This window comes from Rhincodon typus, chromosome 32 (genome assembly GCF_021869965.1).
Source record: "Rhincodon typus isolate 14 chromosome 32, sRhiTyp1.1, whole genome shotgun sequence".
Taxonomy (NCBI): Eukaryota; Metazoa; Chordata; class Chondrichthyes; order Orectolobiformes; family Rhincodontidae; genus Rhincodon; species Rhincodon typus.
This window is the reverse complement of record NC_063363.1, coordinates 7,817,444-7,832,616: the sequence shown is the minus strand read 5'-3', so window position 1 is coordinate 7,832,616 and position 15,173 is coordinate 7,817,444. Positions and strand designations below refer to the sequence as shown.

The following is a 15,173-nucleotide window of genomic DNA, read 5'->3' as shown; positions in this document are numbered from 1 at the left end:
GATGCTGCCTGGCCTGCTGTGTTCCTCCAGCTCCACACTGTGTTATCTCTGACTCCAGCATCGGCAGTTCTTACTATCTCTGAGTGGGTTTGATTCCAGCCTTGGGCAACTGTCTGTGTGGAATTCATATATTCTCCACATGTCTGCGTAGGTTTCCAGTGGGTGCTCCGGGTTCCTCCCATTGTTCAAAGATGTGTTTGGTCAGGCGGATTGAACATGCTAAATTGCCCACAGAGTTCAGGGCTGTGCAGGTAGATTAGCTGTGGGATATGCAGGGTTACAAGTAGGGGTCTGGGTGAGATCCTGTTTGGAGGGGCAGTATGGACATGATGGGCTGAATGGCCTGTTTTCACACTGTAGGGATTCAATTATTTTTTAAATAATAAACGGCCATGCAGCCCATTGACATTTATTCCTCTACTATTGCAGAAAATACGGAGGCATGGGATCGAGGGTGATTTAGCGGTTTGGATCAGAAATTGGCTAGATGTAAGAAGACAGAGGGTGGTGGTTGATGGGAAATGTTCATCCTGGAGTTCAGTTACTAGTGGTGTACCTCAAGGATCTGTTTTGGGGCCACTGCTGTTTGTCATTTTTATAAATGACCTGGATGAGGGCGTAGAAGGATGGGTTAGTAAATTTGCGGATGACACCAAAGTTGTTGGAGTTGTGGATAGTGCAGAAGGATGTTGCAGGTTACAGACGGACATAGATAAGCTGCAGAGCTGGGCTGAGAGGTGGCAAATGGAGTTTAATGCGGAAAAGTGTGAGGTGATTCACTTTGGAAGGAGTAACAGGAATACAGAGTACTGGGCTAATGGTAAGATTCTTGGTAGTGTGGATGAGCAGAAAGATCTCGGTGTCCATGTGCATAGATCACTGAAAGTTGCCACCCAGGTTGATAGTGTTGTTAAGAAGGCGTACAGTATGTTAGGTTTTATTGGTAGAGGCATTGAGTTTCGGAGCCATGAGGTCATGTTGCAGCTCTACAAAACTCTGGTGCGGCCGCACTTGGAGTATTGCGTACAGTTCTGGTCACCGCATTATAGGAAGGATGTGGAAGCATTGGAAAGGGTGCAGAGGAGATTTACCAGGATGTTGCCTGGTATGGAGGGAAGGTCTTATGAGGAAAGGCTGAGGGTCTTGAGGCTGTTTTCGTTAGAGAGAAGAAGGTTAAGAGGTGACTTGATAGAGACATACAAGATGATCAGAGGATTAGATAGGGTGGACAGCGGGAGCCTTTTTCCTCGGATGGTGATGGCTAGCACGAGGGAACATAGCTTTAAATTGAGGGGTGATAGATATAGGACAGATGTCAGAGGTAGGTTCTTTACTCAGAGAGTAGTAAGGGCGTGGAATGCCCTGCCTGCAAAAATAGTAGACTCGCCCACTTTAAGGGCATTTAAATGGTCATTGGATAAACATATGGATGATAATGGAATAGTTTAAGTTAGATGTGCTTCAGATTGGTTTCACAGGTTGGCGCAACATCGAGGGTCGAAGGGCCTGTACTGCGCTGTAATGTTCTATGTTCTATGTTCTAGTATCTTAATTCTGCCTCAGAGCATTTTAACAGAGCATCTAAGTGTAATTGAACAATCACTGCCACATCTCATAAACATCAGAAACTGCAGGAATATTCTAGAGGCTCAGCATGTGGCCGCTACCCATTCAAAGTAAAATGTTCTCTTCACTCTACCCCCATTTCTGATTTCCCTGAGACTTAATACAACCTTAGTGGTAAAATATTGTGCTCCTCAGGCTTTCAGTTTCAGTTCTTGATAAGATGGAATCAGAACATTTTTATAACCATTTATTCCTGTCAAAGTTAAAAATGGTACAATCAACTTCAGAGGATCGTGTTTGTGGTGCCTGTACGATGAATGCTGCAGTATTGGGACTGGCTTATATGCTTCAAAGTAAGCATTGAGGTTGATTGTTTATATGTCCAGACTCCAAGTATGTGACTAGATCTCAGGTACAAAACTGGTGATCGCAGACCCCTATTTGAATGACTTTGCCCAAGTGGCCTGAAAGATTTGACTTGCACCTTGCTTCAGCAGTCTGTGGACCCCTCGTATGATCTTAGCCCAACTGCATCCCTAGAATTTCAGTCAAAGGAAGATTTGTTCAATTCGTCTGTGTTCAGCTAAATGAAAACCCCTTCTGGGTTTTTCTCCACCTGGTCTTGGGTTGGGTCATGGGAAGGCTATTTGAGCAGTGAAACAGTTGGTTGAAGTTGGGAAGAAGGGTTCGTTATGGCCCTGTCTATAGACAGTGATGGTGCAAACAATTTGAAGCAATGTATGAGTAACTCCAGACAATATTGAGAGCTCCATTTGTTTCCTTGTCAGTGGCATGTTTATGTGATTGATTCCTGAAGCAAAGCTACTCACTACCTCAATTACAAACTTGCCAGATTTACAAATCAGCTGGTGGGAGGACGTGGATTTAAAAGTGAGCCTGTGCAATATTCTGATTCAGTGCAGCTGACAGCTTTTGCACTGGAATTGCCACCATCTTTGTAAAGCCTACGTGCTGGGAGCCATAAACTTACCAGTTCCCTCCATAACTCTCTACACCTTTGTCCCTCCTCCATAACGTTCTTTAGAAACCAAGACCAGGCTTTGCTCATTTGTCCTAATATCTCCAAACATGGCTCAGTGTCACATTGCGTCTGGTAATGCTCCATTGAACATACAAACAGTAGGAGTAGGCCAGTGAGCCCCTCAACCACCATGCTAGATCATGGCTGATCTGATTACAACATCAAATCCACATTCCTGCCTACCCATAAGTCCTTAAGACATGGGGGAAGCAGTTGGCCATCCGGTCCATTAAGTCTGCTCTGCTGTTCAATGAGATCATACATGATCTGATAACCCTCAACTCCATTTTCCTGCCTTTTCCTCTAACCCTTGATTCCCTAACTGATTAAAAACATGTCTATCTCAGCCTTGAATGTACTTAGATTCTTAACCCTGATAACCATTCACCTTGTTGCTTAACAAGAACCCATCTACCCTGTCATAAAAATATTCAAAGACTTAGCTTCCACCACTTTTGAGGAAGAGTGTTCAAAAGACCCACAAGCGTCTCAGAGAAAAGCCTGTCATCTCCTTTGTGATTTAAATGGGTGACTTCTGACTTGTCAACAGTGACCCCTACAATAGGAAACATTCTTACCACATCCACCCTCAGAATGGACTCCGCCTGATCTTCAGTTCCTTCAAATTACTTCATAAATGCAAGTCATGATTTAAATAATCAACTTCTCCCCTATGAGATGAACAGCAGTGTATTGTATTGGCTTTATTTTGATTTTTGCAATAATACAGTGTTATCAAAACAGTCAAAACACTCAAAAGTATATGACACCAGTAGGTGTGTCCTTTAGCATTCAGAACATATGAGAGATCCTATTTGAGTTAAATAATGGTTTTCTCTTTCTGTATCAGCTGAACATTCTGGTGGACACTGGTAGCAGTAACTTTGCTGTTGGTGCTGCAGCCCATCCGTTCCTGAAGAGATACTATCGCCGTAATCTGTGAGTATAACCTCTTACTGTGCACACCAATGAACTTCTGCACTACTCACAAAATAACTTGCCCATCTTCCCTACGCTGCACCAATAACCTGGTTGAAACCACATTTTTATTTGGCAGGGGACGGGGGGGAAGAACACACAAACATATGAATTAGGAACAGAAATGGACCATTGGCCCCTTGAACTTGGCTTGCCGTTCAATAAAATTGTGGCTAACCTGTTGGTATTTTGAATTCCACATTCTAGTCTTCCTCCATTCATCTTTGCCTAACTAGAAATGTTCCCTCTATAGGCTCATGACTCATTCAGAGTTTCTGTGCATGCTGGTGGGCATGACAACACATTGACTTCTGGTTCCAGAAGTTGCTGCCATGCACCAACGATAAACATAGCTAACGAGAAACTACCTGTTTCCAGATTAAAAATATTCAATGACACAATCTTCTGAAATGGAGTTCCAAAGCCATACAACACTCTCCTGATTCATCGCAATGCTGCCTTGAAAGAGTGAACCCTAATTATTAATGTGTGGACAACACCCCAGAGTTCTGAAGGAGATAGCTGAGGAGATTGTAGAGACAGTGGTGGTGATCTTTCAGGAATCACTGGAGTCAGGTCCCAGAGGACTGGAAAATAGCTAGCATAACACCCCTATTTAGGAAGGGATGGAGGAAGAAACTGCAAGCTGGTTAGACTGATCTCGGTCATTGGTAAGATTTTAGAGTATTTTAGAGATTGTAGAGTACTTGGAAGTGCATGATAAAATAAGGCTGACTCATCACAGCTTCGTCAAGGGGAGGTCATCCTGACAAATCTGTTAGATTTCTTTGAGGAAGTAACAAAGCAGGTTAGACAAAGAGAAGCCGATGGGCATGATCTATTTGGATTTCCAAAAGGCATTTGAGAAGGTCTAAATAAGTCTTCTAAATAAAATAAGAGCCCATGGTGTTAGGAACAAGGTCAAATGATGGAGCAAACTTGATGGGCTGATTGGCCTAATTCTGCTCCTAAAGCTTACGGTCTCATGGTCTAAACAGGCCCCCCTAATTGTGGACTTTTCATAAGAGTAAACATTCTTTCCATGTCCACCTTGTCAGGGTCATTCACGATCTAATGCACTTCAATCAAATCATCCCTCATCCTTCTAAATCCCAGTGGAAATATACTCAGGCTGTGCAACTTGCCTCATGAGACAACTTCATAAAACAAAGGGGATATAGCATACAGGAAAGCAGATATGGCGACATTAACTTACACAGCAGGAGCATGACCTTAACCAGGACCAGCATTTTCTTCCCTAATCCTCTTTCCACCTCTTAAGATGCTCCTTAAAACCTCTTACTGACCTTTATGGTCAGATGTCCTACCATCCTCTTATGTGACTTGGTCTCAAATTTTGTATTGGAATCCGCCCATAAAGCACCTGGAGCATTTTACTTGTCACTGCCTTCCACAAGGACCATTCGTTTCGCCACTCCTCAGTTTGCACCACACTCCCCACCAACCACTCCACCACACCACCCACCCACCGCCCCCCCCCCCCCCCCCCCCCTCAACCTCCCGGTACCTTCGCCTGTAACCCTAAAAGATGCAACACCTGCCCACACACCACCTCCTTCACCTCCATTCAGGGCCCTAAACAGCCTTTCCAGGTGAGACAGAGCTTCACCTGCATCTCCTCCAACCTAGTCTATTGCATCCGGTGCTCCCAATGTAGTCTTCTCTACGTCGGTGAAATCAAATGTAAACTGTGTGACCGTTTCACCATCTTCGCCTGGCCTGAAACGGCCAACCTAACCTCCCAGTCACCACCCATTTCAACTCCCCACCCCCCACCCCCCACCAAAACTGCCCTCTGAGATGTCCATCCTTGGCCTCCTCCAGTGTCACAGCAACCTGGAGCACAAATTTAAGGAGCAACACCTTATCTTCCGCCTGGGCACCCTACAGCCTGGAGGCTTCAACATTGAGTTCTCCAATTTCAAATAACCTTCCCAATCATCCTCCAGTTTCCTTGCCAGCTCCACCTCCTCCTTTCTAATTCAACTACCAACCGGGTTCATCCCTCCTATCGACCAACCAGGTCTTACCTACCACCGGCATCCACCTATTGGGCAGCGCAGTGGCTCAGTGGTTAGCACTGCTGCCTCACAGCGCCAGGGACCCAGGTTCGATCCCAGCCTCGGGTGACTGTCTGTGTGGAGTTTGCACATTCTCCCTGTGTCTGTGTGGGTTTCCTCCGGGTGCTCCAGTTTCCTCCCACAGTCCAAAGATGTGCAGGGTCGGTGGATTGGCCATGCTAAATTACCTGTGTTCAGGGATGTGTAGATTAGGTGGGTCGGGGTGGGATGCTCTGAGGGTCAGTGTGGACTTGTTGGGCCAAAGGGCCTGTTTCCACACTGTAGGGATTCAATGATCACCAACCATTCCACAAACCCCCCCCCACCACTCTTCATCTGCAGCTTCCCCTTACCCCCACATTCAGTCCTGAAGAAGGGTAATCCCTGAAATGTTGACTGCTCCTCCTCCAGATGCTGTGTTTTTCCAGCCTCCTGTTTGTCTACCTTGGGTTCCAGCATCTGCAGTTTTTATTGTCTGTTATTGTTATTGTTAAGTGGTAGACTCCTTGATTGCTCGTCATCGCTGTCCATTGATTCTGCTTAGAAAGTTGTATTTGTCAATGAAGCAGGCAGGTTCAGGTTGGGCAGTGTTGCCACCTCAGCTAAAAAGCATAATGGAGATCTCACCCTTGCCCCCTCTCTGATGGATAAAGACTGGTTATTCAGACAAGATAAAAACAGCTGCTGATATCAATTGTTCTTTAACCCAGAAAAAAAACACCTTCAGGATAGGAGGAAGAAATTTGGAAATGGGTGGAGTAATGGAGTTCCTTTTAAAATGCTGCTAACCATTCATCATGAATGTGTGAGAGTTGGTCACAGCAGGAGTACGCTTGTACACCCAGGTGGTATAGTGAAACTGGTGAACAAATATCTCGCTCCCAGCTTCTGCTCAGAAGCTGCCCCTTTTTTTCGTGACAGCTACACAGAGGAGTATTTAAAGTCAGGAGAAAGCAAAGTCACTTATTCAGGTATTGTGCCCTCACATTGACGCAGCGTGGAAATTAATGGCATCTGAATACAACAAACCACAGGCTGCTCCAGAAATGTTTCAGCAAAGGTCTTCAGCAAGATCAGCCTGGTTTGCACATCCGGACAAAGCCATTTGTCATCTTTTCTGCCTTGTTCCTGTCAAATGTCTAATTACATCTCACTATTAGTTGGCCTCTTGTGGCATTGCTTGCAGAAGCTTGTAGAACCTATCAATATTTGCTCAATATCCGTTGAATCCCACCATTCAATCACCAGTACTCCTTAGCCACTGCTACAGCTACAGCTTTAACTATGCCCAGCCCAGGGGATTGTGCAGCATCTACATGCATTGCCCACTGCTTTAACCCTCGTGAAATGTGTCTGGGTTGGAAATTGAATTGAAGGTTTAAGGTGGAGTTGGTTCACTTTTAATAATTGCAAGGAGGTTTTGTTAATATAGTGGTACAACCATGCATCCTACAGCATGAAGAAATGTTACACGCCATGGACATACACATTATGACATCATGTATATATATCTTCCCGGACCACAAACATAGTACAAATAGACATCATTCTAAACCAGCATAAATGTACATTCTACAACACAACTGATAAACATTCACGCAGATACATCTCGATACTATAGATAGCTTTTATTTCTCAGCAACAAATTAGTTCAGTTGAACACTAAAGCAGTCACATTACTTTTAAAGCAAGTCATCCGATTTGTTTCTTGCTAATGAACCTCTTGCAAGCCCCTGCCAATTAATAGTGCAAGCTGTGAGAGAAATTAAGTTTTGGTAATTAAGCAGCAGGTTATTAAAGCCAACACACTTCAGCCCAGGTATCAGCTTTTGTTTAATCAAAAATGAGCACTGTATTTGCTATACAGGAATTAAAATTACCGTTCACAAATAAAGTGATGATTACTCTGCACGGTATGGGTTTGAAGGTCTCAGGTTGATTCCTAGGTTGTGCTGTGATGGTGTAGTGAATATGCTGCTATTATAGGTCTTGAGAGCATTGGGGATCCAGCTCCTGTTGACTTGACACTGTTGCCTGTTAAAAAAAAGGACCTTTCTAGGCCTCTGATGACAACAGAAGAAGGTTAATTGTCATGCCCTACTTGGTATACAAACCCTGACTGCCCAGTTTTTCCAAGACACCGCAGCTCTTCTGGCTTGCATGGAACCCTACCTAAGTAAGAGTCAATGTCTTTGGGGAAAGGCAAGAAAAAAATTGTTACATGACTGTGAAGATGTTCCACCTGATCAGTTCTTGATTCGAATCAATACCAAGTCAGGCAAGGGTAGAAGTATTCCAGGGTTCCATGCTCCCAAATCTGATGACAATTTGCTGTCTTAAGGCAATTATTACCCGATCATGCTGTAACCATATTGTATCTTGGCATGCATCATACCTTTGTGGTTTTGAGGACTTGAGTTATATTTAAATAGAAATGCTTGACAAAGTGCGAGTCTTTTCTAGGTCAGAGTGGAACTTGCTACGAATGACCAGGTAGCTGACTGAGCACAAGAAACCAGTTTCCATGTGGAGATGGAATGATGGATGGGATCGTAATAGAGCTGCAGTGTTTGTTTCAATGTTGGTCAAAATTCTTTGAAACCCAGAGGGATGTTACTGACTGTGCCTCCTAATCCCGAACAAAATAGTAACAACAAACTTAACTGTAATTATGTGTAATTGCAAGCAGTTTATAATTTGGAAGTCTTCATAGAACCCACATGAAAACAGTCCTGAAGCCAATGGTTGGATTTAGAAATTAAATTTGGTGCTTATTACACCTTACAACACAATGAATAGTGCCAGATACGAGAGAACATTTTTATATTTACACAATCAGATCATCATATTGCTAAATTATATGTTTGAAGAAAATATTCAGCTCTCTCAGGCTATGTGTGTCAGTAATGTGGCCTCCGCAAGGCAAAAGAAGATATAATAACCTATTGCAGATTTTGACATGTTGTATCACTTGGAAGTAAAATGATTGTAACTAAATTATAAATATTAAAGAGTTATTACTGGATTAAAGAGGCAGTGCAACCACTTCAGTTTACTGCAGAACCCCCAAGTAGGGTTACCACATTGGATAGTGCAACTTTAAAGGTGTCATTAGGTAATTAACACCATCAAACGGACACACCATGATATAATGAATTACATAATTCAGTGATAGCATTAAACACATTACAGTATTAATTCCAGTTTAAATGTAGCGTTAGACAGAAGTCACCACAGGTTATGTGAACAAAGGTCTTGTATGATAATGTAATCTAATTTGTTCTCTTTTAGCAGATTCATTAATAAAAATCATTTGCAGAGCACCTTTCATTACTTTTTTTTTTCCTTTATTCATAAACGGGATGAGGGCGTCGATATGCCATGTTCTTTTACATTCAATGCAGCATTTATTCAAAGCAGGGAAATAAGTGGCTCAATTTCCACAGAGCAAATTGGGATTTGCATTCTGGGGTGGCCTGATTTTCTGCACTCAGGCCAGGAGACCCAGCAATGAATGCAGAAGCTGCTGGGTGTGAAGGTGGACACAGCTGAAGGCCTGTCTCAGGTCTCCTAGGGAATCAGAGGAGACAATGGCCTAGTGATGTTATCACTGGCCTGTTAGTCCAGAAACCATCATAATGTTCTGGAAACCTGGGTCTGAATCCCACCACGGCAGATGGTGGGATTTGAATTCAATAAAAATCTGTAATTCGTCACCTAATGATGACCATGAAATGGTTGTCAGGAAAGACCCATCTGGTTCTACTAATGTCATTTATGGAAAGAAATTGCCATCCTTATTGCTTCACTAATGACTTTCCAGTAGGAAATCTGCCATCCTTACTTGGCCTGACCTATGACTCCAGACACACAACAATGTGGTTGACTCTTAACTGCCCTCTGGGCAATTACGGATGGGTAATAAATGCTGGCCTAGCCAGCGAAGCCCTCTCCCCATGAATGAATATTAAAAAGCGCCATAATCTGCAAAATGATAATGATTGGGTAATCTGTTCCAGAGATATGTGTTGGGGACTAAGTATTGGTCAGAACACTTCTTCAAAGTAAGGTCTTTTACATCATGCAGAGAGAGTGGGTAGAATGGTATCTGGTTCTGGTGTGATTCCTCTCACAGTCAAAGAGTCAATTCCAATCACAGTCGAGACTGTGAAAATTGGCCATTTATAAGAAGGCCTGAGGAACTATGAGGGCAATTTTCGTTTGATTCACTGGTCAGAAATGTACAGGATTTTGTGAGTGTATGGGCTGGGAGGCTTGCAATGGCAATTGTGCCACAAAGTTGCCTCTGTTGACTTCAGTAGGAAATAAGATCGGATAAGGTGTAAAACAAGAGCTGCAGGTCAGGTTAAAATTGTTCCCTATATTTCTTCAACAAGAAAAAGACAAGAGAGCCAGCCATTTAGAAAATTGCAAGTTGAAAGTTAGGCACTTGAAGGATTTTCTTCAAGAAATAATGAACCTCTCTCTCTGAGGAACAGTACAAGCTGCGGTGTAGAACAAAATACTCATTACATTTTAAGTTAATCACGTGAATTAATGAGCTTGACCTGCTAATTCACTTTGGAAAACATTCATTAGGACCTAAGGCAGAATTTCTGTGAATGTAGGCTCAGGGGACAACTCAATCTGGGATACTGTGATCCAAGATAAGAGAGTATGTAAAGATGATAAATATCATGTTTTCTCTCCTTATTTCTCTCCTTTGGGAATTGACTGCCAAATATTTCTTTGTAAGCTAGCTATGATCATTTGCCAATTTCTGAAAGAAATAGGGTGGAAGATTGGATTATCTGTTGTTTCTTTCAAGAGGTTCCCAACCAGATTTTTCCAACAACTTTCCATACAACAATTTATTTTGCCCAATTTTTGCCGTTACCTGAAGTATAAAAAGCAGTATAACTCCACAATCTTTTTCTCACTGGAGCGCAGGAGGTTGAGGGGTGACCTTATATAAGCATATAAAATCATGAAGGGTACAGATAAGGTGAATGGCAGGTGTGTTTTCCCGAGGGTGGGGGATTTCAAGATTGAGAGCATATTTTTAAGGTGAGAGGAGAAAGATTTTAAAAAGACATGAGGGGCAACTATTTTAACACAGAGAATGGTTCATATATGGAATGAAGTTCCAGAAGAAATGGTGGATAAGGGTACAGTTACAACATTTAAAAGACATTTAGATAAGTACATGAATAAGAAACGTTCGGAGATATATGGGCCAAGCGTAGGCAGGTGGACAAGTTTAGATTGGGATTATGGTCGGCATGAGCTGGTTGGATCAAAGGGTCTGTTTCCATGCTGTATGACTCCATGACTCTAATCACTGCTGCTATTTTTTTTTGTATCAGCTTAGGCAAGAGATATATGAAAAAGAAAGGTTTAGAGGGATGTGAGCTAAACACAGACAAGTGGAATTAGTTTGGGAAACCTGGTCGACATGAATAAGTTGGACTGAAGGCTCTGTTTCTGTGCTGTATGACTGTATTTCTGTAAGAGGCCTTCATTTACACAGTCAGGGCATTTCTATTATTTAATACCCAAAACATTGACTTCTGCTTCCCTTCAGATGCTGCCCGGCCTGCTGTGTTCTTCCAGCCTCCTGTTTGTCCACCTTGGATTCCAACATCTGCAGTTTTTTATTGTCTCTAACGGGGACATTTCCCTGCCCACATGTCCAACCTGGAAGAAAGTGCTCCCCGAAATTGGGATTTGCATTATGGGTGGCATGGTTCTCTTGGAATCAGGTCAGGTGACCTTCAATGAGTGCGGACACTGCTGGGTGTGCAGGTGGACTCAGCCAAAGGCATGTCTAGGGACTCCAGAACTGAAGCCAAAATTGAAAAAAAATGCATAAAATGTCTCTCCAGCCATTACCATTCACATTCCAACAGCCCCCTCCACCACAAACACATGCCTGATCTACTTCAACCCATATACCAAATGCCCCCACCTACATACCATTGCCCCTCATAGTCTCCATGCCAACCTTGTATCCTCTCACCCTCAATATGACCCCATATACTCTCCATGGCAATTTATCACTCACTAAACCCAGACCTCTTCATCATTCTTATGTCAACCTCTGTTCCCACCCCATGACCCTTTATAGCCCATGTATCAGATCATGCTAACTCACCTGCCACCATTTGCCCTTATACCTGCCATGCCAACTCAACCCACTATTGGCAGATGTCAGGACCTAAGCTGAGATAAAATATTATACAATTTTAAGTGTCCATTGTAGACTTCCTTATCAAAAAAACTTTAATTCATAAAAGCCTATTGACTACATTTGCATCCGTTCAATTGCATAAACACTCAATAGATAAAATGCATTAATTTGAGTCCCTCTTAAAACAAGCATTGGAATTCATAGTCCTGCTTCAACAAGTCTATAACTACTTGAAGCTGTCAAACATACTATGAAACAACATGCAAGGATAATGGAAAATTATGAAATCAGTCCTGTAGCATTAATCTAGGCTAATGAATGATAACCAGCAACATTTTATTTAAACTCTACAGGGCTTTTAAGAGATTTAGAAGGCAGGAGTTTTAAATACCTTACAGGTTGAAAATTCCCTTTGACAGTTCCTTTTGAGAATTTTACACTTACTTTTGACAGATTATTTGACATTGTTGACAGTTGCAATGAACTTGACAGTTAGCAGGTTTCTGCACTTTCTAAACCACACATTCATGTCTCCCATTAACAATCTTTAAGTGTACTTTATTCTCCCAAATGGCAGTTGACTTCCTCCAAAGGACATCTGATCTCCCCTAAGGAAACCCAGGTCCGTATCAAAGTGGTAGCTTGTCTCTCCAATACAATACCTTGGTTATCCAAACAAACTCACCAAGTTGCTGCTGCTAGGTCTTAATCTATGCAACATATGTTCCACACACCCAGTTCACCAAAATCAGATATTGGATCAGACAGGGCGTCACATCCATGTGTGATCCTGTCATCACCTGAGATGCGCCATACCAGCACTTATTCAGTAGGAGTCTCTGGCTCAAACATCAGCAATGGGGAGCTCAGTTAATTTATAGGTGCGGGATGTTGATGCTATTGTAGAAACTGAAGCATCTTTTTGCTCAGATCTACAAATTTAAGCACAGGTTGGAGATGAACCTCAGTCTTCCAGATCTGAAATGCCCTCTTCCATATTGGGGAACTGAACCGTCGGAAGGGAGATATTAAATGTAGAAGTGTTTCAGCTCGTAAGTAATATCTCTCCACCCCATTCATGCCTGCTGCAGTAATTTTTATCAATGGGGTTGGTTAGCTCAGCTGGCTGGATAGCTGCTTTATAATGCAGGGTGATGTCAACAGCACAGATTCATTTCCCACAGCAGCTGAGGTTACCACGATCCTTCTCAATCTCTCCCTTCTCCTGACGTGTGATGACCCTCAGGTTAAACCACCACCAGTTGTCTCTCTCTAATGAGAGAATAGCTCAAAGGTCTGATAAAGCCGTGGTGGCTCCACCTTACTTAGTACTTTTCAATGAACTTGATGGAACCTTGCTGACATTCAGCGCACTCACTGATAGTTGCCACTCCTTTAAATATGTGAACACGCTTTTTTTCCTTTTTGAGGGCGGTGAGTTTTTGGAACTCTCTTCCCCAAAAAACAGTGGAAGCAGAGTGCTTGACTATTTTTAAAGGAGTTGTAAATAGATTCTTGATCATCCAGAGATTATCAGGGGGACACAGGAATGTGGAGTAATCAGATCAGCCATGATCTAACTGAATGGCGGAGCAAGTTCAAGGGGCTGAATGGTCTGCTCCTGTTCTTAATTTGTATTTTCATACAAATGCATTCAGAAGGGAGTAAGTAACATATCAAACAGGAACAAATCCTCTACCTGGGACTCAGCCAATTTGAGTTCAAACATTTGAAATTACTGGTGGTTCCAGACCCAAAGATATGTGGAAAACATGTAGGACACAGAGGAATAGTAATACTATATAATGGCATGGATTATGAATTGGTTGACAGAGTGGGAATAAATGGGTCTTTTACCAGATGATAAGTCAGTGACTCATGATCTGCCACTGGAATCAATGCTTGGGCCCCAGCTATTCACGATATGCAAAAATTACCTGGATGAAGAAACTAAATGTAATATTTCCAAGTTTGCTGATAGCACAAAAGTAGGTGGGATTGTGAGTTGCAAGGAGGATTCAAGGAGGCTTCAAGATGATCTAGACAAGTTTAGGGAGTGGGCCAACACATGGCAGGTGCAGTATAGCATGAATAAATCTGAGGTTATAAACTTGGCGGTGTGAAAAGCAGAAAGGCAGGGTATTATTTAAATAGTGATATATTGGGAAAGATTAATGTACAAAGGGATCTGGGCGTCTTTGTAATCAGTCAGTAAACGTAGACAGGCAGCTGAGGCAAGCAATTAGTAAAACAGATGGTATCTTGGCCTATGGGGCTCTTGTGGTGCAATGGTAGTGTCCCTACCTCTGGTTCAAGAGACCTGGATCGAAGTCCCACCTGGTCTACAGGTGTGTAAGAGCATCTCTGAACTGGTTGATTAGAAAATAATGTTGCAAGAGGATATTTGTTGAGACGTTGGGATGTCTTTCTACAGATATATAGGACCTTGATGTGACTGCACCTGGCATATTGTGTGAAGTTTTGGTTTGCTTACCTTAGTGAGGATATACTTGCCTTAGCAGGAGTGCAGCAAAGGTTCATTAGGCTAATACCAGGAATGGCAGCACTTCATTTGAGGAGAGATTGATTTGACTGGATCTGTATTCACTACGATTGAGAAGAATGAGAGAGGATCTAATTGAAACATATAAAATTCAAACAGGGCTGGACAGAGTAGATGCAGGGAGGATGTTTCCATGGTTGATGAGTTCTAGAACCAGGGGACGCAGCCTCAGAATACAGGGAAGGCCATTTAGAATGAGAAATATTTCGTCACTCACAAGATAATGAACTTGTGGAATTCACTACCACAGAAGGCTATGGAGGCTGAGTCACTGAGTAGGTTCAAGAAAGATATTGATAAAGCTTTAGATAATAAAGGTATCAAGGGGTATGGAGAGAAACTGAGAATATGGCTTTGATAAGAGGATCAGCCATGATCATATTGAATGGCAGAACAATCTCAAAGAGCTGAATGGCCTTCTCTTGCTCCTAATTTCTATGTATCTATGACTCGCTTAGGTACTGAATTACAAAGGACAAACTAGCCTCAAGTGCTGGACGTTGGAAATGAAAACACGAGAAGGAAACTACTTCCTCTTGGGGGGTGTTGGGGGGAGAAATATCACAAACAAGGGAACACTGTCTTAAAATTAGAGTGACACCGATCAGCAGGAGAATCTGTGAGTAGTTTTTTGTTCAGAGTTGCAGAGCTGTGGACCTCTTCTGGGCTATAAAGCCTGCTTGGGAAACTGCACCAATGAGGAATGAGATAGATAGATTTTTCTTGGTTATGGGTATCGAGACATGTGGAGGT

General features: G+C 42.6%; 1 protein-coding gene across 1 annotated transcript in view; it reads left to right on the top strand.

Moving 5' to 3' along the window:
* Nucleotides 1-15,173, top strand: part of LOC125486701 (beta-secretase 1-like) — a 61,351-nt gene that overhangs the window by 18,765 nt on the left and 27,413 nt on the right. The window contains exon 2 of the mRNA XM_048615361.1: nucleotides 3,459-3,547. Within this exon, the coding sequence (XP_048471318.1) occupies nucleotides 3,459-3,547 (89 nt within the window). The remainder of the gene's footprint in view (nucleotides 1-3,458; nucleotides 3,548-15,173) is intronic.